The 24,779-nt window shown below is 43.1% G+C and overlaps 1 protein-coding gene across 3 annotated transcripts in view; it reads right to left on the reverse strand.

The window, feature by feature from the left end:
* Positions 1-24,779, reverse strand: part of ZNF423 (zinc finger protein 423) — a 230,498-nt gene that overhangs the window by 181,343 nt on the left and 24,376 nt on the right. For all 3 annotated transcript variants that reach the window (XR_008452089.1, XM_054079014.1, XM_009571208.2), the window contains one exon: positions 8,851-8,910. Coding sequence is in view for 1 of the 3 variants with exons in the window: in XM_054079014.1 (XP_053934989.1) it covers positions 8,851-8,910 (60 nt within the window). In the remaining 2 variants the exon portion in view is untranslated. Of the gene's footprint in view, positions 1-8,850; positions 8,911-24,779 lie in introns of those variants that run through there.

The following is a 24,779-nucleotide window of genomic DNA, read 5'->3' on the forward strand; positions in this document are numbered from 1 at the left end:
TTTTTTCTGAGTATTTGGCCTTTGTTTTTATTTTCTACAGATTCACATACTACAGTACCCATACCTGTAGTCTTCACCTACCATAACCTTAACAGTTTAAGACAATTTAACCGAAAGTATGGCAGTAACAGTTACAGAAATTTTTACAAGTCAGTTCAATGTTGAGTAAGACCCACTAGAGGTCCCTTCCAACCCAAATGATTCTAGTTTCCTGTACTGAATAAGCACAGATTATTTGGGCAAAGCATCATAAATTTGATGTGGTTCTTCGCTGCAGAGTTTCATATCAATGTCCTTACTCAGCCCAGGAAACAAAGCAGTGGAGCTTGTTTATTCCATTTTTTTTTTCTTCTTTTACAACCTTATTTATAAAACCCCATTCTCAAGATTCATACAATTTGGTTTTTTCCTCAAGAAGAATGATTACCAGGGATCCACCCCTGTGGCACTATTTTTTACTGATTTTTCTTGTTTAAACAACAGGCCAATGTTATTCCCATTTTATATTTATTCAGGCTGGGAGTTTTGAGCTACCAGTTACAACTGCAACGTGTAAACTAGTCCAAGGAGAACAGAAGTTTCTGTGAAAACCAAAGAAATTATTCACCGGGAGACTTTTCTTCAAGTCTTCAGCTGTCTGATTTCACAAAGGTAAAACCCGTTGCAACCGTTACCTACAGCTACATGGTTCCAGCTTCCATCACTCCTAAGACCCAGCCAAAGCATACTTTGAAAGTCAAAGCCACTGTCCTGCAGGAACAACTCAAATTAAGATGGGCAAATGTCCATCAGACCTGAAGCTGGAGCTCTCTGGGAAGGCTGACCTGCAGCACAGTGCACCCTGCACGATACAGAGACAAAGTAGTACAGATATGGGGCACAAGGAAGATTTTTCTACTAGGTTGGGAGGCTTAACTAGCATTTCTAAAGTGCTTTCAGATCCTATATACAAATATTTACCAAAATAAGCTCTACAAAGCACCATTTGCCTGACCATTCAGTCTGCTTTTGCCCTCAAATCTGCATATTAGCAGAGCACAGCAGAATTAGATGAATTAGAGATGCGATGGACTTATCAGGTGATCTTATCCATCCCCCTGCTAATGTAAGACCATTCCTATAGTATATTTTCAAACACTTTGTCCAGTCCAGTTTAAAAATTAGTGAAATGATGGGAGATAATACCAGAGCCTAATAGATTCCACTACTGGGAAATGTTTCCCGATATTCAGCCTAGCATCTCCTGTGCTTTACCTCAGCCCATTACTGCTAGTTATGACCCTGAGGGCTGTTGTAAACAACAGATACTATTTTCATCTAAAACCACAGAAAACGTTCATCTACTCCTAGCCCTTTACTTAGGCAGCAACAAGGTAGCATCACTGGAAAGAAACACAGGAAGGGACCGCAGGAATACAAAGAAGATGAGAAGGTGCCTTGCTCCTCTCCAGCGCACCCTCCAGCTCAGTGGCAGCGTCCTCCACTGGGATGTTCATACCCACGGGAGGGTATGAACAAGGGACGAAGAGTCAGAAGGCTGTGCCCAAGAGTCCTCCCACGAAGGTAATCAACTTCCTTCAGTTAGTGCAAGGAAATGAAACACGGTGTTACAGTCTCCTAGCAGATAAAGAGCCAGCAGGCACACCTTTAAATGAGAAGTAGACTTGTGGCAGGGAAAAAAAAACCTTGCTGGCAAGACAGGAACACAGTGCTGAGGAGGATGTGCCCTGCCAGCCCCAGAAGGTTACACTCACACATGCAACTGTTCATGCTGGTGATGTATTTCTATTCCTGGGCAAGATGACCCTGCCCTAAGACCCTAAGGGAACGTCCCCCAACCTACAGTGGCCTCGTGCCAGCAGATACACTAAGCTCACAAGATTTCAGATGATGTTAACACAATGACCCCTGAGATACTCCTAGCTTTCACTGAACCCTTGCTGCCCATCACCAGCCCCGATACAGTCCCGGTGCACACAAGTCCACAGCCCCTCGCCAGTGTGGACAAGCAGAGGCTGCAACCCTGCAGTCCACAGAAATCCTCCCCTTTACAGATGTTGTTTGCAGCAGCTTTAGTGGGGCTGAATTTAGGTACTGCGAAGCTCAGCAACACCAACGGCACACTGCAATACCCCACACTTGCTCAGTTTCTCTTAAGCAGATTGCTTTCCAGCAGACACTGCCTTTCTAAAGCCTGGGAACGGGTGGGTGATGGGGCAGGGGGAGCACTCGGCAGCTCACTTTCAAATGAGCTTTTCTTTCCTCCCCTCTTTTACCATGGAAATTAATTCTCCTCCTCTGTGCTATCACTATAATTTTCCCAATTAACATCTTTAATAGTAAGTATTTTCTAGGAAATGCCGTAATACACAGGTGTGTGCTTCTAATTTAAATACTGACACCCATGCTGTGTTCACATCTGAAGATCGCTCCTTCCCGCCGGCGATTCCCTCCCCAAACAAGAGAAGAACACCTATGGCGCTGCACCACGAGAGACACCTTGGTGGATTTGCAGGGCGGCTGTTTCCATGACAGATGCACGTGTCAGTGCTGCGCTGCACCGCACATGGCGAGGAATCTCATTTTTTCATACTTCTCCTTTCCCTGAAGGTGCTACAAGCCGCAGGATGACAGTCGGACCTTGGGGACCCTCAGGGACTCCCTGTCACTCCAGCCAACAGCTTTCTCTGGCAGCGCCACCTCCCCCTTCCCACTCGCCTGGGAACGCTGGGAACAGAGCTTTGCTCCTAGGAAGCCCTCATTTCTGCAGATGCAGAGTTGTGTCCTGAGTTCCTACAGACAGAGTAATCTGGCAAGGGTTTATAATTACTTATATTGTTTCTTTTCATATTATCCCAGCTCCAAAAATCTGACATCTGTCTTGAATGTTCCACCACCACCACATTATCCAAGTATCCTGTACTTTCCGTCATTTCACCTTGTTTGAGAAAACACTATCAAAAGTAATTTCTTTAAAAATAAATAGATAAATGAATAAAAAAATTGACCTTAAAAATTAAATTAGGAAAGGAGAAATTTTATTTCTTCTTCTGAAAGGACAATTAACTATGCTACATTGTAAAAGCCCACACATTACTGAGAGAAATGAAAGTTGAACTTAGAATAAATAAGCAATGCAGGAGTCACTTTAGCTCCTCCTTAGCTAACCTAGTCACCTAACCTCCTTAGCTTTATTTCTAGCTTGCATTTATTTGGGTTTTAGCTGCTTCCAAAACAGATATTTAAAATTTTGAGAAGCTCAGACTATACTGACTGCGTTGCATGCTGGAGGTCCATGCAGAGGCAAGGATGTTCTTTCCAGAACCAACATAAGCAAGCCAGTTAGTTGGGATTAAATACTTCATAGCTTATTGAAAAATAGTCAACTGAAAGTTAGTGTCTCTTATGTTCTTTGCTAAGCTCAAAAGTTTATTTCTTTGGAAATCCTTATGCACTGTAATCAGCATTTTCTCATATTGATATACTAGTGAAATCAGTTTTCAGAAGATGTTTGAGCTTGTGAAGGCACTTGGGATGAGTAATTTCAGAGTACCTGCAAGAAAACAGGTTTCAAATGCCCAACTTTTTCAATGCTCTGCAGCAGAGATCCCAGAATTTCATGTTGAGGGTGTTCCAGATGATTTATTTTTTCAGTGTTCTGCCATTTAGAAGTTAAATAAGACAAAATACAATACATCTACTTGTAGAGAAAAAGAGTTTGATGTGTATGGGAAGGCAGTCTCTCTCGTCTGAACCCTCCCAATTTACTCTTGGCACAGCCCATGCCCAGTGGGTTGAGCAGCTAGAGCGGGATCAGCACAGGCTCTGGGAGCCTCCGGGGGGACACGGGCACAGAGCAGGGACAGCCCCGCACACCGTGGGACAACAGGAGACAGGGACCTGCAAGGACGGTGGCCTTGGAGGCAACAGACAGCGGAACATGTTGGGCTGTGCAAGAGGAAGGCTGAGGGGACATCAAACTGTGTGTGGCCAAAACAGGCCCTCCAAACAAGGAAAAGTGAGGAAGGAGAATGCATTTTCTGTAGCTTATCTGAATAAGCAGAAAACGGGGAAAAGTTAACACATGAACAATTACAGGGGCAAGTCTCTGTTTGCTTCACCAGACCTCGACTTTTACATTTATTTTGCTCCTTTGGGAGTCACAATTAAACCCAACCCTACAAAACAGTAAGAGAAGCAAAGAAACGCTTAACAACTGGGGGGTGAGCAGCAGCGGCGCTGCGATCAGAAGACCAGTGGTAGAGGAGAGCACAGGGAACAGCCACGAGGGAACAGGCAGGGAGAGCCAGAAGCAGCAGAGATGGCATTAAAAATGTCCTGGCACAGGTTTTGACAGCTCTGCGTGAAAATAAGTCTTTAAATTGCATCAAGATATTCCTTCTCTGAAGATACCAAGTGAAAATTGTGATTTACATAGCTGGAAGATGCAACGCAAAGCAGAAGACGGGGAGAAAGGAATGACCACAAGGCAGTTTTTTATTATTTTGTGGTTCATTTCTCAAAAGCTGATGCTTCCCCCTTTCTTTTCTTTTAATCCCTTAGAGGACGGACATTTTAGAAGAAACTGCAGAAGGCAATTAAAAATCTAAAGCAGCAGGAGAACTCTTAACAGCAAAACATCAAGTGTCTACATCCTGAAATCCTGTGTTGGTTTTTTTGCCCTATGCTGCACTTTGTAACCACGTCCCTCACACACGTGTCCAGTTGCTACAGTGAGCTTTGGTGGCAGGGACAGGGAACCTGGAGATAAGAGGCAAAGTGAGGAAATACTAACCTGCGATTTATTTTCATGATTCCTGGAATGTCATAATTGAATGATAATAATTTTCTGTTGCCTGCTAATGGATGGTTGGGCACTGGCATTGGAGAGGACCTTCCAGTTGTGAACACTGCTAAGATTCCTGCATGTTCTGCCAACACAGGTGTGCTCAGACATACCCAGTGCCATTCGTCCCCAGCTTTCACGCTATGGATGCACAATCCCATTTCCCTAACTCTTTCTCGATGAGCATCATAACTCATAGCTGCGTACAGAAATAACATACCTTCAGTTACCTCAAAGGCAGACAAAAAAATCCCAGGCTTTTAGGTCTGCAAGCTCCTAAGGAGAAGACAGAATCTGCTCTGTTTGCCCCAGACAATTCAGCCGAGCTTCCCCGGGGCCTCACAGTCAGGCTAATGAGAAACTCCCCAGCAAACCCTATGTAAAATGCTTTCATAGGTCTTTAAAATGCCTTAAATTCTCTATATATTTAGTAAGACTTTTTACTTCTTTAAAATGTCCCTTGTTGCTCCTCAAGATAATACTCTCGTGATGTATTACAACAGCAACACAGCATTGCAAAGCAAGGGTCCAGCCAGGCAAATATTGAATCATATTTTCCTCTTGGCTTCAAAGGTGCAGAAAACCCTTTTGCGAAGCAGAGATGGGTACTGGCTTGGCCCCCCCAGCAGCCCTGCCCTGCCCACCCTCCTGAACGCTTTCAGGGTGACAGACAAGCTTCAAGGGCTGCACTCGCTATTAAAAGGGAAAAGCAGGGGGAAGGGGCACTTGGCTGAGCTCCTCCGCTGGGACAGAAAATATCCCTGCCTCTTACACAGCAAAACACAACTGACCTGCTATTTAACAGCAAGCTAAGTCATCAGATTAAAAGAGGAAAGGAAAGCTTCTTTTCTTCTTTTTACATTAAGGAAAAAACGTTTACAAGACCTGAAGCGGAAGGAAATTCGCTATATGCCCATTGTTAAATGGGGCTGGTGGACACCCAGATTATTTCACCCTGGTGTGAGTGCAGCCTCTGCCTCCTTATACATTTTCTTGACTCCCCAAGTTAGTATACAGAGCCTTTATGTTGTGGCAGAAAAAATCAGAGCTATAGTTGTATCTATAATACTCAAACAAATTGCTCAGTGAAACTACGCCCAGGGTTGGGTTCCTGCAAAGCATTTCACCTCCACAGATTTTACTAGGACTGAGCAGTCAAGGCAGAGCCGACAGCAACTTGCACACATACCCTGCCACAGGAAAGAAGATGGTGCCCTGTGCTAAGCCATCACCGAACACACCCATCCGAGCACAGGATTTCTGTTGCTAGAATGTCCACTGCCAAATCTCCATGAGCTGCACAGAGCAGCTCCCATGAGCTGCCCCTCACCCAGGGGCACAGAATCATTAAGGATGGAAAAGACCTCTGAGATCATCCAGCCTAATGATCAACACAATATCAACATGGCCACTAAACTATGTCCCGAAGCTCCACATCTACACGTTTCTTGAAGATCTCCAGGGACGGGGACTCTAGCGCTTCCCTGGGCAGCCTCTGACAATGCTTCACCACTCTTCCAGTACAGAAATTTTTCCAAATATCCAATCTAAACCTCACGTGAGGCAACTTGAGGCCATGCCTTGCCCTGCACCTACACTCATCCCTGGCCTGGGGACAGAAAACTCTTACAGCTACACAGATAACCCCATGACTGCAGATTCAACCTTGTACTCACAAAAACACATTCCACTACAGCCTCTACTAATTTGATGAGAAAATAAGGCAGAGCAGCAAAAGCACCCTCTCTCCTCACAACTGCACCTATAGAAACACTTGCTAGCATTAAAAGAAAAGTTTCCAAAGGATCCTCTCCCCACTGCCACTGTTCCTACGCGCCCCACCACCCCAGGGCTGCCGCGCTCCTGGCCCACAGCAGCTGCAGAGCGCCAACAGGATTTTTCAGAAGTCGCTTTGTATGTGTTTGCACACACACAGAGATGTACAAACACACACAGGAGAAGAAGGGAGAGAAATATGTTAATGTGAAACATCTGGCAAATGTTTCGGAGTTAACAAGTCCCGGGTTTGGCCTTTTGGTTTTTCTTCTCTTGGGAGGGTCAAGGAAGGGGAGGCAATTTTGTCATTTTGGGCCAGGGAAGGAAGGGGCATGAAACGAGATGTTGAAGCATGTTTTTTCACCCTTTATTGAAGTTCAACATCACACTATTGGAGCTAATGCAAACAGGAAGATCATAAAAGAACATAATGAAAGTCTCGCACACTGGGACTGAGGGACTGGTTTCAGTTACTGAATATAGCTCTGGAGGCACACCACACAAGAGCCAGTGGCTCCACACAACCCCACCACCATGTACTGGGGCTTTTTAAGCTTTTTCTGCATAGTTCCTCAGCCACATTCCAGCCAGCAGCCTCTATCCCATGCACCATATCCTGTGTTGATAGGATATCGTATCGCATCTTTATATACAGACAAGATTGACCCCTGTAGCTGCTAAACATATTGAGAGGAGAATCCCCCATTTAGCACACAGTTTCCTTAGGCTGCCATAAATTACACATACAACGTATTTTATCCCACATCCGAGATCTTAAATGGGAGCTATAATTATGAGAGTAAACGAAGAAAAATGGAGGAGACTCAATTCTGGAAAAGCCTTTCACAGGCTTTTACTTAAATCAGTCACCAATACCATTGAGAAATTCTTAATTAACTCCTGCTCCGCACAGAGATGATTTTTGTTGTTGTTGCTGCTGTTTCAAACCTCAGCTTGTGTTATACTTAATACAATCTAAGACTTGTGATAGATAATACCGGTAACTCCACTCCAATGCTATTTGAGACGAAGGTCAAGCAAGAGAGCCGGCGAGTGCTCTTTTCATGCGCCGTTAGCTCCAGGCACAAAGGGGCCTTCGACATCGCAGCTGGGGGTTTGAAGCAGCAGCAGCAGCAGCAATATTTGCTATCAAAGACTAGTGAAAACACAAACCATTCTAAAAAGCCATAGCGCCCAGAGAAGATGCATCCAGTACAGCCAAGAATGCAGCTGGTACAAAGTGAAACGCCACAAAGTGCCACACCAAGGCAGATTATGCCTTCAAGACCAGCTAGATGCCGACTTCAGTAAGAAAAGTCTCCCGCAAGCCAGTTTCCCCATGACTCTTATAAAACCCATGCTAACCAGGAATGTAGCGCCACAGTTAATTTTCATGTTACTGCCTGGTTTTTGAGCTGTTGTCACATTGCTTCTGAGCTTCTCAGAGAATACCATCATGCAGTCCCGCACGAAGAGAGCACAGAAATAGACTTATTGGTTTCAAAATCGAAATTATTCTGAGAATGTCATAGACGTTACAGACGTAAGAGACTAAAATGTGTTTACACGGGTTACAAAGAGCGGCTGAGATGTGGCTAGTTAGTAACCTGACATTTACCCTCACATTTGTGTTATCGATACATATTACATGACTACAAACTTGCTTTATCCCCTTCAGTTTCTTGAGCCTATTTTTATTCAAATTATCAGTGTAACACAGATGAACAAGTCTCAGACACAGATTTAAGTGCTATTACTGTCAAGCATACCATGAGTGGGTTCAAACGTTAAACCTTTCTACCATGGTAACGTACCATTTTTATTCTCCAGCCCTGACAGTACTTTCCAATTTCCTCTGAGAGGAAAAATACACACATTCCAGTTGTGACCAAAGTTTAAAATTCCTATTAAAGCAGCTTTTATGTAATTAGATTGGAATGAATGTGCAAGAGTGCCCATTGCAGAAGACTTCAAAGCAGTTATACTGGAGAAATCACAACCCATTTCAGTGTGCCCACAAGAAGAAAGAATGGCTCTCCGGAGGATAAGAGTATATTAGTCTCTGTATGTAATAGATTTTATTGACCATATGGAACTGATATAAAAATTGTGTTGCAGTGGGTAGTCTTGGATTTGAGACAGGAATGTGACACACAAAATACAGTTCCTGTAAAAAGCCTGGCAGCTTTCTGGCAGCTTTTGCAATCAGAAGAACTTAAAATATTTACCTGATTGAGTCACTGATGAGTCCCAGGTCAGAGCAAAATCTGAAGATTCACCCTCTTCAACTGAAAAAGAACAAAAATAAGTTGTGATTGCTAAACCAAAACCAACTGGAAAGCCAAGCCATCAGAAAACTAAGTCCGCTATGACATTAAGTACTAAAACAGACTTCTGCTCTTGTGAAAAAGACGCTACTGCTTTCTATAAAATAATTCAAAATGTGGAAATTTAGTAAAGAGATTTCCCCTATGTTTTAACCTAAATATGGGATATCTGTTTGCAGTTTCTTTCTGAACAGGTAACAGCAAGTTCATAGGAAATCCTAATAGAGGTTTAAATAACATTACCTGCTAAGGAGTCATATTTCACATTTTCTACATTTGCAACAACTTGCATCTGCAAAACTGCCATCATAAACATAGAGGTTAATTTTGATATGTATGCTGTAACAGGTCATAGAAAAGAACCACGAAGAGAGAATTGCCTTATTTTTATACTAATATATTAGCCATATTCAGAACCGAGTGATATCTTAAGGGTTTTTTTCAGAGTCCAGAATTAAAAGACATCCTTATAATGTGCCTCATGTTCTGTAACATGGTAGTCATAAATAACTGCATTTAAGGCTTGCTGATGTGGAAGCTGTCAGAGCCAGGTGCTCAGCACTGACAGTGACATACCTACAACCTTCTGCCTGTGAAGAGTTATAAAATATCATTTGATTCGTACATTCGTAGAAAAAACTAAGAGATCAACTGACAACAAGCAGAGCCTGATCCTGCTATTACTGATATTAGTGCCAGTTTTACTAATGTCAGACTAAGCAGCTAAAAGTGGTAACAGCAAAAATTCTTTTTAATTGCAAAAGTTGATCATCTTCACCTGCCTGCTCTGTCACCACGACACCAAAGAAATTTAAATCATTGGTCTTTATTTCCTGTTGAAAAGCATTTGTACCATGCACTGAACAACCTCAAATCCTTAATCTAAATTACGTTGGATTCAAATACAAGTTCTACATAATTTTGGAACTGAAGTCCAAACCATATTGCCAAGTCATAATCACAGCCCCTACTGACCAGATGAGACGTGTGTGCCCAGGCCCTGGCACCTGCTCCAGTAATTACTTACATTGAGTATTTACATTTTCATCACAAAATTCTTGATTTTATGCTCTCCTCTCCTTTTCTTTCAATTCGGCAAGGAATTCTGGCATTCTGTAAGCTTATCTATTAGGTTGATGTCAATAGTGACATCATATGGCATTAGGAACAAACAAGATCACTTACATAGGCAATACCTTGACAAATTTTGGTTTTATGTTTAGATCATAAACAAACGCGTACTCCGTAGAAGGGCACAGCTCCAGTCCTGTTCGTCTGCACGTTTACTAACAGAGGAAAACAGAATTTGGCCACTTCTTTTGAAAAGCCATACTTGAGACACTGCTATACTTTTTCCAAAGAGTTTACAGTAGTATAAAGGCCACATCACAAAATATTAAATTCCAAAATGATAGAGAAAAGCAAGATACAAAGTTGCAAGCTTCCTGAAGCCATTATTGGTACCATCCCCTGACAGTGGAAGGGCAGGCATGGCTTGCAAAAGCTCTCTCTTAGGGGTTCATCTACCATTTTGTGATCTGAACACCACCATCCTGCTCCCATTTTGATCCGTCTCTTAACAGAAAAATTCTGGACATAATTATGCTAAACATGATTTCACTCTTAAACAAATACACCTCTTGTTTTAACAGCGCGATCTACATTTGGGAGGTTCTGGCCCCAAAACTAAATAAGCTAAATAAGCAGTTCATGTACCTTACTCAAAACAGACAAATGGAATGTTTTAATTTTATCCTTGACTGCTTTTTGGTTGGCTTGCTTGGACATCTTTTTATATCACTACTTTTATGCTGAGGTTTTTTTTATTTCTTTACATTTTATCTTAGGAAGAGTGGTGACAAAAAGTCAAGTCTGCTAAAAATACATAAAGGAAATAAATTCCTAGCCAAGCAGAAGTATAGGAGATCAGTACTGGTCACTGGTAATTTTAGCAACATACTGCCTTTCATGTTGCTTAAGCATTGGAGAGTGCTGTAGTCCTTGAGCTGTTGTAGGGCAGCTGGCTCCAGCACGAATCAAAACTGTTTTTTGGAATCCCTTAAATGAGGGCAAAGGTTTGAGTCAGCCTCTGTTGGCATTAATTTGCTTTGTTCCCTAATGACTGAAAAGGGGACAGGGAACATATATGTGAAGATGACAGCACTCAAATTCACTCTATATTACTGCAGTCATGGGTCCAGGTTCTCCCCCTCCATTTGCACAGACCCACCACACGGCCAACAGCGCTGCACCTCCACGTGAGGAGCCGCTCGAGCTTAGGCACAGCCACATCTCCCTGCAGCTCCTGCTCACACCACTATTCCCCATTTTTCTTGTCTTTTTTTGGGGAGGGAGGGAGAGTGTTGCTGTTTTTTAATAATTTTCTAAGCATATATCTTTCATAGGATCACCCATTAAAAAAAGGGTTAAAGCTGAGCTCCTTCCAAGAGATATTGCTGTATTGGACTGACATTTCTCTTGGGTTGCCATTTGGAAGCCCAAACCCAAGCACTTGATCCTCGACTGCTCACTCACCTTACTCATTAAGCTAGGTAGTGGGTGTAAAGAAACAAGGAGCAAAAGCATGGCATGTCCAAGAAAACAAAAGATTAGGAATCCAAAGACATTTGGATTAAGAATCCAAAGAGATCTGGAAAGAAAGTGCGCCTGCGAAGATGATGCAAAAAAATAGGTGATCAGGATTTGTCACAGACGCTGAGTGTAATTGTAAGGAGATACTTAACTCCATCACCCTTTTGCCCTCTTTCCACAACACACATAAAATCAAGAGCTGAAAGGTTCCTCCTTGGCCACCTTAGTCTTCTGGATATAAATTGTTATTTAAGGAGCCAGCATTTGAAGTGGTGTCACTGCTGGCTTTACCTCATCTTCAGCAGCAAGTAGAAGCCATGGAAATCAGGGGGAAAGACAATTTGTTTCTTCCTCCCAAACTAAACTTCAACGCCCAAGCAGCTGCAGCTAAAATTTGCCCTCAGTTGCACGCGGCTGTTGCTGGACACAGGAGGAAGCAGGAGGAGCTTTCCTGGGCTGGGCAGAGTCTAGATGTTGGTCTCCGAGAAGCAGAGTCCCACAGCCCACTGTCTGGGGACACATCCCGTGGGAGCTGACTCCGGGCTTGGCCAGTCCTCCCCAGGAGGGCACAGTGAGGCTGGATCCGATTTGGCTGCTACAGCTGCAAAGAGATTCCCAGCTCTTGCTGCCGAGAACAGAGTCAAAACTTAGTCTGAAATACCAGCCAAAGAGTAATTCACTTCAGCTGATTTTTCAGTTAAAGTTTCAGTTTAACATTTTTCTCATCGTTTCTTGAAAGTTAGGTTGATCCAGGTGACCAGGATGAATTAACATTCATTTTGTGGATGCTAGTATTTAAGTAGTGGCTATGGGCAAAACAGCCAGTGAAGAGGTATAAGGCATTCAAACATAATCACTTCCAAAATACATCACACAGTAAAATCATTTCTGTTTCATTAGCACGCAAATATATGTTTTCTGAGACACACCAGCCACAACCATAACTACTGAAGTCAAGGACTAGACACTTCCATCTGTGCTAGTTAATGACTCTGAATACACAGACACACATGTCCGCATCACTGATGCTCGGCTTGGGGAGGAGCCACCCACGTACCTGAAATGCTCTGCAGACTGGGAATAGCACAGGAAACAGCAGCATTGTAAGACAGAGTTGAGATTTTATACAGCAACTAGAGACCTTGTATCAGCTCTAAATAATTCATGGGAAGTCCTGATGACATAAGGGTGAACGCTCAGCATTTCATGAAGTTCTGAAGGCATTTCATACCAGGCATCAAAAATGAAGACACACAAAATCACTGCTTCGGGCAGAACGTTCACAAGCGCACTTCACTTTTTTTGTTGGATACTTCCCATTTTCCTACACAAACTCACCTCATTTTCTCCCCAGATTACATTGTGTGCCTGCAAATTAGCTGTGGTTGCAAACACAGAAGTTGCTATGTAATTACACTCTCACCCTTGTCTCTATCTGCTCTCTCCATCCAAATGATCATTTTTAAATGCTTTGGAAAAGCACATGTTTACTCTTCCAGTAAAATAGAGACAGTAGAGCAAGAGGACAGGGTTTTGGTCCCACTCTGCTCTGTGTGTCATCAACAGAACAGCACCCACAGTGCAACAAACTGCACCAACAGAGAGTGTGCACGTCTCCCAGTGCCTAATAGACTAAACAGTTGAATTGTAAAAAAAAAAAAAGGTGGGCAAGAAAACAGCTTCCAAGTCAAGTACTAAACCTCGATATCAATGCTCATAGCACTGTATTCCTATTTTCAAAACACTAACTTTTTTTTTCTCTTTGGTGAATGGTCCATAGTATTTGTCAGCACAAAAAGATAAAATAGTGGAAATAAAACACAGAGACATTCTTTTAGTTGCACCCTTCGGGGTGATGTTTATGCTGTAGTTACAGGAAACTCACCCAAGACCGTGCCTGCTGTAACAGCCGTGCCCTTTGGTGAAATCTGGGGCATTTGGGAGTCTGAAACCTTTGAGGAAAGCTGGGTTGGACTTGAAAACAGCCTCGGTAATGTAGAAAACCTCATTGTTAGTCAACTCAAAACTGATAACTTTGTGCACTGTCCACTTGTGGCCTGGTGCAGGGAGGACATTGCCGGCAGCGAGAGGACATGCTTCTGCTTCCACTCCCCATTCTGCCCCAGCACAGGAGGACTCACTCATGCCTAGAGAAGACCTCTGTTCTGTTACAACCGACTGTAAGAACCAAATGATAGAGCCAGAACAAGGACAAGGCTGACATGGAGAGGAACTGTGGGCAATGGCAACGCCACAACACAGCACTCCCACACAGGCCAAATATTTGCATTTTGCCCACTCGTCTCAGATGTTCTCCAAGGATGCTTATTTAATTGCTAGGTCACGAGTGCTGCAGGCTCAAAGATTTCAGTTCTTTGTGCTCAGAAAAACTTCTGAAAGGATTCAGCATCCATTCCCCTAAGAATGAGAACATCTATTTATGGGGCTACCATTACCTGAACTCCATTCACAGTCACAGCGCTTATTTAACACTTTATCACTCCCAGGAAAGAAGTTAACCTTATCAAAGTAAGACGCTTCTGAACCAAATGTTGATTTCTAGATGCAATCAAGCTTTACAAGTGAGCAACAGCCCCTCAGTAATTCAGATGGCATGTGTATGCTTCCTTATCCTATTACACAGCCTTCAAGGACCACAAGGACCAGTTTAACACTTCCCACGATATAAAAACTCCATAGTATGCTAACTAAAATGTCAGGAACTGTGACAGTTTGAGAAACTGCTGAGAAATATGTTGGGTTACAAGCAAGTCCCTCAGCTGATGGGGGAATCTTCCTGAATCAGGACTGCTACCAACAGCTGCATTCGGGACCAAGGCCACTCCCTCACCTACAAACAACACTTGAAAGCACCACGTACAGAATAGCTTAAGTGCAGAAAATGCTGGTGCCATGGTTTAGTTTGGAGGATTTTGTCAGATTTTGTTCTTGACAGAATGCTCTCAGATAAACCTGGGGAAACCTCACTGATGCCTGCGTATTAGCTGTAATGTACATGTCAAGATTCACAGCTTTTCCTCCGGAGAAATACTGTAGCACCAATCTGCACTGTAAGCCAGTTGCACAATAATCACATCTTTTCCCTGACCTAGCTGTAGGTACTCACAAGCACGAGCTCTTTCATCTTCTGTAATCTTTAGGCTTTTTTGATACACATCTCTGTGCTTTCCTACCCAGCCTTTGCTCCATCCCACCCATCACACGAAATTACATGCTCCCTAATCAGCACAGGGCACAGAATAGCCCCATCTGACCACCATTCATCTACCGCAGCTCATCCCAGAGCACTCGCAGCCTGGGATTTGATACAGCACTCTTAATCCTACGAAATGCAGAGCAGCTTCCATTTCCACAAAGTCAAAATGAGCCAAGGATGCTCAAAACTTTGTGGAGGAAAGGTTGTAAATTAACCAGTTTCCAGCTGCTTGGCATGGCGGGAGCACAAAAGATGTTAATAATCTTTACGCTTTAAATAGCCTGGTATTTTCCATGCACATCTAGAGTTTGTCTTTTGAAGAGGTGCAGATAGGCTTGCTCCTCAAATGGAAAGAGGAGAATACCACCTCTTCTCTCACTCTGCCTATTGACCAGAGAAGCTCACTCCTCTGGAAGCTGCTACCACAACTAGCAGCACTGTACAGCAAAAAAATAAGCCAAAAAAAGAGATTGGTTACTTGGAGCAGGAGCCAGCTAGCCCCTTCTGTTCAGGTCACCTCCTGGCTAGGGGCAAGGTTTTCCCTCTCGCCTATTTAGATGCCCCCTGTTAAGATTCTCCACCTCCTAATACTGGCGAGACAAAAGTCTGCCAAACACAAAAATCTGCCGTGAAGGAAAGAAGCAGTATGAAAAATGGTCATATCTGTTTTTTTAAGTGAAGTGCCGCTGCGGCAGAGCTGTGGTCCATTGCCTGGGAGCGCAGCAGGGTGCAGAGCCAGCCCCGAATCACATCACACTGCTCCCCAGGAACCAGGCTGCCCTTCTTCATCAGCAGGCTGGGGCTTTCTCCCACTGGGATGCAGAGGGAAACCTTCATGCTCAGCAGGAAAACCAGCAGTTTTGTGTGGCTTTGCCAGTGTACCGAGAATAGGTGCCTGTGACTGCATCCTGATGCATTTTTACCGCACCTTGCAGTGAAAAGGAAAGGGAAATCCCCCTGGTGCCTCCACACCAGCATTCAAGGGAATGAAAAGATAGCTGGCAGAAGCAGCCAGGTGTGATTTATACCAGCCATTTGAGCTGATTTCCTCCCTTTGAAAAAATCTACTTTACAACAGGGTTGCTGCCATGTCTCCCAGTGTTTACTAGATATTTTTTGCCCGTTTGTGTGATCCCTTCCATTTAGCTTTAGCAACACTTTGTCACTTTTCCCCTTGGTTGTTGCTGGATAGGAGCACTGGGACACCAGGGCATCCCCAGAGAGGTGACGGCATATTCCTCACCCGTGCCCTAGTCCCCGGGTTCCCCTGCGGAACCGCGCGTGGTCCTACGCACAATCACTTGCAGCTCCAGAGCCGCCTCCCTGTTCTCTCTCTGGTGCACGGGCGCTTCGACCATCGGTGGCCCTCAGCCAGGAGGGTTTTTTCCACCCTAAACAGGACCATTATATATTACTCCTTTCATGGGCCAGCAGGCCAGGGACCAAGAAAAGAGGGTTTACTGACATGGCTTATTTAGGTAGTTCAGAGACTAAATTTGCAAAAGTTCTCTAGCTGCTTTTCTCCAAAGTCAGTAACAGGGCTTGGCAGAGACTGGGGGTTTTGCTGGCAAAATCAGGCTTTTTGTGTGATGGAGGGAGGAGTGGGAAAACCCAGACTGCTGTGCTCTCTAGGTCAGGGGAAAGGAAAAAAAAAAGAAAAAGAAGGAAAAAAAAAAGGAAAAAAAGGAAGAAAGGTGAGACAAATAGGACAGAATTACAAAGGAAAGCTGAAAAAAAAAGATAGTTAGGAACAGAAAAAGATGTGAAGGTAATTAAGGAGAACAAGACAAACAGCAAAATAAGGTAGCACTAGCAGGTTTATGCAAAGAAGATCTAATTATGGGTGACTAAATCCTCCAGGACATTAATATTCCATCGTAATGTGTCTAGTTTCCTCCTTTCCAGACATGGCAGGGAGGAAATGAGAATCACTTAGATACACTGTTTAATGAGCAAATGATGGACGATCACCAAATACAGCCTGCCTGATAAGTATCTATTAGCTTAAACTTGCACAGTAAATCTGCGCGCAGCTAACGGGTCTGCCTTTTCAAAGGCTACGGCGAAAAAACGAAACTGCAGCCAGAGAAAGGGATCATTGTAAATAAAAATCTCATCTCAGTAAAACGAGAAAGACCATAGGACATACATAACAGCTAATCACAGCCCTTCCCGCGGACCACACACCTGACTCACAAGCCAGAGCATATTTATTCCCAGTGCTCATATTCAGTTTTTGTGTTTCTAATTCACAGACTCCACTGGAGACAGATATTTTGCATCAAAATCTATTATGTAAATAAATACGAGTGCACGGTGTAATCAAATGCAGCCAATGTTTCATGTTGCTCTCAAGATCAACATCTTAGACATGAAATACATTAAGCTTATAGCTCTTAAAACTGCGCCTCCAGACACCCCATTTCCATACTTTACATTATAGACCGGGAATTGATACTCTCGCTGACGGTTCTTACAGCTTGACACTAAAGGTTAATCTCCAGAGGGCAGGGTGGGGTTTTTGCCTTTTAATTGCAATATATAGTATTTAATCTGCGAAACGTTCAGAATTTAGAGGTTGCCTGGGAAGAGGCACCTGGCCGAGGAGTCCTCTTGTCTGTGCTACATATGAGACCCACAGCAGCAGCGCCCTGGCCCACAAAAGAACCACATTTTCCTAGCACGCTGGTGCAAAACTGTCTCAGCAATGGCTGGCACTGGGAACATCCATTTTTAGGTTCCCCAGATTTTATCAGGAAGTACCGTTCCCATTGCTTTTTCTGATGGGAGTTTGCCTGGCTATAAGACCGATGGGGTGCACCGCACGTAGCTCAAGGGATCCATCCCACCAATGGCTCATTCATGGCCAGGGCTCCCCCAGTTCCATCATCTGCGATCAGCTCCACTGGAAATCACAGAATCATAGAATCATCAGGTTAGAAAAGACCTCTTAGATCATCGAGTCCAACCATTCCTATCAGTCCCTAAGCACCTCTCATGGAGATGTCAATGGATGGGAGCACCCAGGATCTCTACCCTCATCCGCCCTGCGCAGGCTGAGCCCCAGCCCACACCATCCTAAGTCTGGTGAGGAGAGAGCACAGGCAAAGAGCAGAGAGGTGGGGAGGGAAGTGGAGACGCGTGAGGACATAGAGAGCACGGTGGGCAGCTCCTGTAGACAGGAATAGGGGACATCAACCACCGGCTGCCTGCAGGTGCAATCCTCCTTGAATTATTACACACATTTCTAAGGCAACTGTCACCATAGTGTCTGCACTCTTTCAAAAATAGACCTCCTACATATAAACAGGAACTTTAACTCTCAAGCAAAACAAAACAGGTGAATCTGGTGTTCCCTGTATTGCTCATAAAATCATGAATTTCGCAGTTCCTTACGCCCTCCTCCACACTTTGGGTGTAGATACCCACTGGTACTAATGAAGGGTCTGAACAGACACCTGGTGAGTGAGGGCACACAAGTCTCGCCCATCACCTGAGACAGTATTTGCAGCCTGGACGCAGGGCTCTGCATCAGAAGACATCAGACCCGAGAGCTGCGGTTGGCAGAGACAAGGTGCACATGGCAGAGTTCAGCTGGAGGGATGGTACAGGCGAAAAGGATACCAGAAAGCCTTTTACTGTTTCCTGAATGTAAACAAATGGCTACGATGAAGCAAAGTTTCAGAACAAAGCCAAAGCACCCTGAAGTTCAAACACTGGGCTTTGCACAGAGGATGCAGGGTCTCACCAACTGAGATTTATTGCATGCTTTGCTTTTGCAGAATTAAAAAAAAACCAAACAAACAAGCAACCCATCAAACAAATAGAGGCAGGAAAGAGCACTATTTTTACATGAGAGCTATAAAGTTTCTCTAAAAGCAGGACACCTAATAAAATAATTTACATGTTCTGGCTCTGTCTTGGGGGAAGCTAGTGAAGATGCTGAAATGTTAACATCTAGTATGGACTAATAACGCAAAGAAAGGAGAATATTCTAAAATTTATTTACATAAACTTTCATATGGAAACAAGAACCAAACCAGGTAAGAACAGAGGTACACAACTAGGATCTGCAGATGGGCAGTGGGGCTGTAACTTCCTATACTACCTCTTGCCCTGGTAAAGCACAAAGACTCACGTGCACCAGCAAACTAAGTACATCATACCTTGGACCACAGTTTGTTCCGCACTGTTACTAGTGGGCATCACTCTTCTGTGTTCTGCTTAGTCAAAATCATTTGACCAAATGCAGGGCTGTAATAAAAACTCACAAAAAAAGACCCCCGTTCAGTGTCCCAATATAGTCACACCAATAGTCACATCCCTCCAGACCTTCCTGCTGTGCCAGCAAGTAGCCTTTTCCTTTCCCCCAGCAAGGAGCTGCTGTCAGGATGCAATACTCTCCAGTTCATCTCTCCATCACTGTAAATCAAGTCCCACTTCACAGTAACTTTCCCACTATGAATTTCATCCAGAAACAACAGAAGCAAATGCAACTTCTCCCATTTCACATGCAACAGAATACTGTTCGCCTCCATCCTGACCTGTCCTGGGGTGGCAGTGGGACCCCAGTTTCCAGTCCTAGGTTCCAGGCAATGGGAAAAAAAAAAAAAAACATACTTGAAAATGTGATAAAAAGAACAGAAAACTACTTAAACAGGAACAATTACCTTGAGGGTCACTGTCTAAATGGTAAAGAATACAACTACTCTACTTTTACACTTCTAAGTCTCTTCATGATGCTTCAAAGCAGGTTTTACTCCGTTACGCCTAAAGCCTTGGTCCCTGCTGCACTGAGCTCCAGCAGGAGCAGAGCTGCTGCACCACTTTGTTGAGCACCTCAACTCCCATCCAAACACCCCATTCAGCACTGAGGGCTATTAAGCACGGCTAAAAAAAAAATTTAAAAAAAAAATAAAAAAGTACTTTGATCAAATTTCTATACCTCAGCCTAAAATAATACACTGGGTTTTATTACTAATCCTTCAAACTTGGAAATTTTTCACTGGTGAGCAATGCTTGCAGCACAGATAGCACAGGAAAAGAGAGGAGGCTTTTCCTGACCAGCCATTTTAATGAGAGCTATGAGGGCTTGCAAAAACCCATCTGGTGAGTGGAGTTATTTTTCCCCTTTTCCCTCCTCTTTGATGCTGGTCGCAACCAGAAAGACACAAATTTCCAAAAGCATAAGTGCGCCGGGATGTTAGCGCACCGTCGCGGGGCTGTCGCAAGGGATTAGACCCGCGACAGCCGAACAAGGAAGGCTTCGGCTTTCCTGAGTGAGCATGGGTTTTTGAGGGCCATTCATAGGAGTTTGTTTCTCAAGCGAATAGCTCACTGTGGCTCTTTTGTGCATGCAAGCGTGTGTGTGTGTGTGTGTCTGTGTCTGAGTGTGTGTGGCAATACTCCCCAGGCTCACTCATTTTAATGCTGCTTTCTCCCCAGATGAAAATATACATATTCTTATTAAGAAAAAAATATGTAAGAAGTATAAATTTGCATCTCTGATAATTTCTGGTTCATAAATTGTATTTTAATAATAAAACAATATACTCTTCTGTAGTGCCTCTTAAATACTAACGGGAAAGTCCGTCTTATTTGTACGCAAGCCTAAATATTTCGATGAACACACAGAAGGTATAAAATAAATACCATAAAGTGAATTATAGATAAAAGAGTAAATAAAAGCAGGTATAAAGCATGAAGAATCCAGCAACTCAGCCTGCCTCCTTTACCATGAGAAGAGGTTCTTTAGCCACATGGAATGACCCACGTGAGCGGGTGCTCCACACCCCCCGGGCATAGATGTCCCTCGGTCTCCTACTGATGAATTTTATTGCACGTGTCAAGAGAAATTCTCCAGCTGAGATTCTTCCTACAAGAAAGACAGGCTTTGTTGGCTGCATTAAGGTGAAAGAAATTACAATGAGGAAGAGAAAGTTGTATATATCACACATAGCCCTTCGTAGTGTCAAATTTAATTTGCAGAAAAACCAACTCGGCCACCATAAAATGGAAACTAGTATTTTTTATGACCCCTTAACAACCTGTCCTTAGAACTAACGTACCATAAATTTCAACATCTTGTTATACATGTAGTTTATTTTAAACAAGACCAAAAGGGGAACAGAGTTCTTATTGAAAATTGGCACACAAAGAAAGGGGGAAAGGCTTTTAATACTTTTATTCCAAAGCCTATTTTTTTTGTATTCCTATTAAACTTACAACCTTTCCAGTGAAATGAAACACAGAAAGAGTTTCCAAATATTTTATAATTCTGAATGGATTTCCCCAGTGTAACAGTAATAATATTTTTACAGTTAAAAGATCCACTGATTTAATAAGTGCGATTTGTGTATTTAGAAAATTCATTAGAGCAGACATTCCCTGACACTTTTAGATTTATTTATTTATTTAGCCTAATTTGGGTACACTACTTCAAAAGAACGCTTACAGCTTCCCAGTTCCTTAGTCACTCACTAATAACATCTAATAATTAATAAAGACATGTAAATTCTTAACTCCCAGAACTATTCCAAACTTACTATCTGTATGCTTCATGTCATGTCTCACTTATAGATATCTGCATTACTTTGTTTCATAAAATGCTGAAGGGACACGTACTTATCTTGCTCTCCACCACAAGTGAATATTCAGACATGCTGCAACCAAAGCAAAACTAAACCAAAGCCTGAGCAAACCTCTCTAGGAGCTGCAGAGTTTTCCAGGCAACCACAGAGGCTTTTAGCCGGTTTTACAGCCCGGTTGCATCCCTTCTGCAAATGCCCGGTGCCCGCACGCTGCTGTAAATGCACACAGGCTTATCCACACATCCTGGGGTAAAGGCACACACCTCTGGTAGCTGTGGGGCACACACCCTGCTCCAGCTGGCGTGCAAAAATAGAAGTGTGGTGGCAGGTGAGTACATCAGGATAGTCTCGTTACTGCTAAGTATTTGGGAACCAGGAGGGAATGAACCAACCAAATGCACAGCTGTGATATGGAAAGGAAAGGACCGATATTAAGACTAAATGCAGCGCCTCTACAGTGGTTCAAATCCCTATTCTATGGGCAGAGACCACAGGGAATAACATTAGCTGAAACTATCTTTACTTGGAGGCAAATTAGATTGTGTCTGCGCCTCTCTGACAAGTGCTCCTGTCAGAGCTTTATGTTCTGCAATCTTTCCTTGTTTTATTTATTTGCTTGTTTTGATTTCTGGTCTCTGCCAAAACTGTTTAGTCCTGTCTCCTGTAAGCACTGCTAAGCCTGGGGCGTGGGGATTTCCACACACGGCTGATACGCTGACAGAAGTTTCCTTAAAGAAATACATAAAGTGTCATATATAACATTCAGCGGACAAAACGAACAGCACTTCAAATAAGAATGAAAATAGCCCCACTTCCCTACATAAAAGGTACCATTATAGGTATTATGAAATAACCCTCAGAATAAACTTCCCACACCAGAACCACACGCAGATGCCAAAGTATTCGTATACAAACAAGACATAACTGTGCTGATGCTTTTGCTGTAAAACAAGTCCCCCAAGTTTGAATGGTTTCTGTCACTACTTCTTACAATCCACAAATCTCTTCTTCAAACCATGAAGAAATGTACAAAAGCATCTACCTTCCAAAAAAAAAAAAGAACTTTTTCCAATGTAACCACCATAAAAGCCACTCAGACAATTAGTTTACACTTGAGGCAAACCAGGTTACCTAGCTGAACTAATGTTTTTTCCCAGGCAAATTTCACCCATAGACAACAGGTCAGCAAAGCAGAGTTCCTCTACAAATTTTTGTGACACACGAATATATTTCCTATCCACACTTGTATTTTTCCATGTTAATGAGATTTCTCTGTTGTTTTCTCGACACCCTGATATAGTTATACAATCTTATAATCTTATGGAATATATAATATATATATTATACATATAAAATATATAATCTTATGGAAATGTTGCAGTAAATAAAAGCTGTATTTGTTCTTGGTCCCTGCCTACTCGTGCTTCATGATGAAGGCATGCTTTGGCCATGCACACACCAGTACATAAACGAGTCCAAGTCACTCTGACAAATGAACTGTCTAAATAGCAATATGGTAGAGAGGGGACTGATTGCCAACATCCCTTCTGTAGGAGTTATGGACACTACAGTGTTCTGGGAAACCATCAGTTTGTATTAGTGCTGACTGGTTTCAAGGACAGGCTGTTAAGATGAACATCACTCAAGTGTACATAAAACTTTCTATTGATCAGAAAACCAAAACTGTAATCAATAAAGGCGCAGACGTCCTTTCTCCTCCATCATCCAAGTGATTTGTCTAAAAATGTGAAACCGTGCCTTTTTTTTAGGGTAAGGTTTTGTGATAATCTCCGTCTGTGAAGTGGCAGAAAAATTCTTCTAAATACATGAAATAATCGTTGGATTCTACTACACCCCAGGAGACCTGAACTCGCCAGTAACCTCCTGGTGCCAGCCCTTTGGCACTGGCCATGCCAGAGGCTTCCTCATGCAGCGGTTAGGGTTGGTATGTCATGGTGAGCTCTTTGCCACAGCTTTACTCACTGCACCAGCTCTGGAAAAGCAGCTCTGAGCATCCCCCACAGTCTGAAGCTCAGCACCTTGCAGACTACTAAAATAGTCTTAGATTCGAATTCAGGGAAATGGGACACATTCTTCCACACCTTTTCCAATAAACTGGGAATATTTTACTTCCAAAAAGGACAATATTGCACTCACTCACTTCTCACGCAGGCCAACAGATGGCCTGACACCAAGGTGGGATGTTTGGTTAATTCTGATTGCTCACATCGATAACACAGTTTCTACATCTATTCACCAACAGCTCCAACACATGAAAGACTAGAAAGCCTGAGACCTTAAGGTACTTCAAGTCCTACTTAAAAGCCAGGGTTTACTGTTTCAGCAAAAGCATTACTAACCCTCCTTCAAAATCAAGACATTTAAGTGGCTCCTGTAGAGGGAGGAACCACAGCAGATATTGTGCTCAAGCCTGGACATTTTTGTTCATCCTTCCAGAGTGCAGAACACCTGAAAGACCTGACGCTTGCTCTTATTCCTTAAGTTTTGAGGATAAAAAAAAAAAAAAATCTCCTGCTCTGTTAAAATAATGATATAAAGACATTTCTAAAGACATTCATACAAAAAAAAGAAAAAACACACTTGCATCTTAAATAAGTTAACTCACTGTTGAATTAAAAAGAAAAAAAACACTAAAAAAAATACTCTTTTTCACATCTGCGCTCATATGATAGATGCTGTTGAAAACCACAAATCAGTTTCCTAAATTACCACACTTCCACCTACTCAGCTGAACCCAAAGATTACTTTTAAAAGTCTGCTTCTGGGCTATTTGAGTTGCTGCAATTTGGAGAGAAGCCTTCTCTTCTAACCAGACTCATCACTAATTTATGTGGAAGTAACGAGATCATAAGAGGCATTAGGTTAATGATTTACAGCCCAAATGCTTACAGGGTACCCACAGAAATGTAACTTACATTCTGAAAGGCCAAAGAAGGGACAGGAAAATGTGAAAAGCAACTCCAGGGCTGGCAGGAGGTAGATCGGCTTGCCCTCAGCTTCTCCTTTCCAGCTTCACCCCTTCTTTCCTCACATCTTGGACATCCCATCACAGTTAGCCCAGTGCGGGAATGAATGGCTGAAGTTGGCTACAGGCTATCCATGGAAAACACATGCCAAACACTTTGTGTCCAGCAGTGAAGGATCATCTTCCATTTGCCTTGTGTGTCTGCACCATCTGAAAATAACCACCCAGAATGGGCTTTGTAGGCAGTATCACCTTCTGAAGTGTCATTAGCTGCAGATTTTTTCCCCCAAGTGTGCTGAAATAGCTGTGTTTGGGGTTGTGGTGTCGCATTATTCAAAGACAGCTAGTTAACATCATTTAAACTTTAACTGGAAACAAGACTCCTTGATCTCCGTCGCTGTCACGCTGTCATCAAAGCGCCAGCTGACAGGATAGTAATCAGTGA

This window comes from Cuculus canorus, chromosome 13 (assembly GCF_017976375.1).
Source record: "Cuculus canorus isolate bCucCan1 chromosome 13, bCucCan1.pri, whole genome shotgun sequence".
In the NCBI taxonomy this organism is placed as follows: Eukaryota; Metazoa; Chordata; class Aves; order Cuculiformes; family Cuculidae; genus Cuculus; species Cuculus canorus.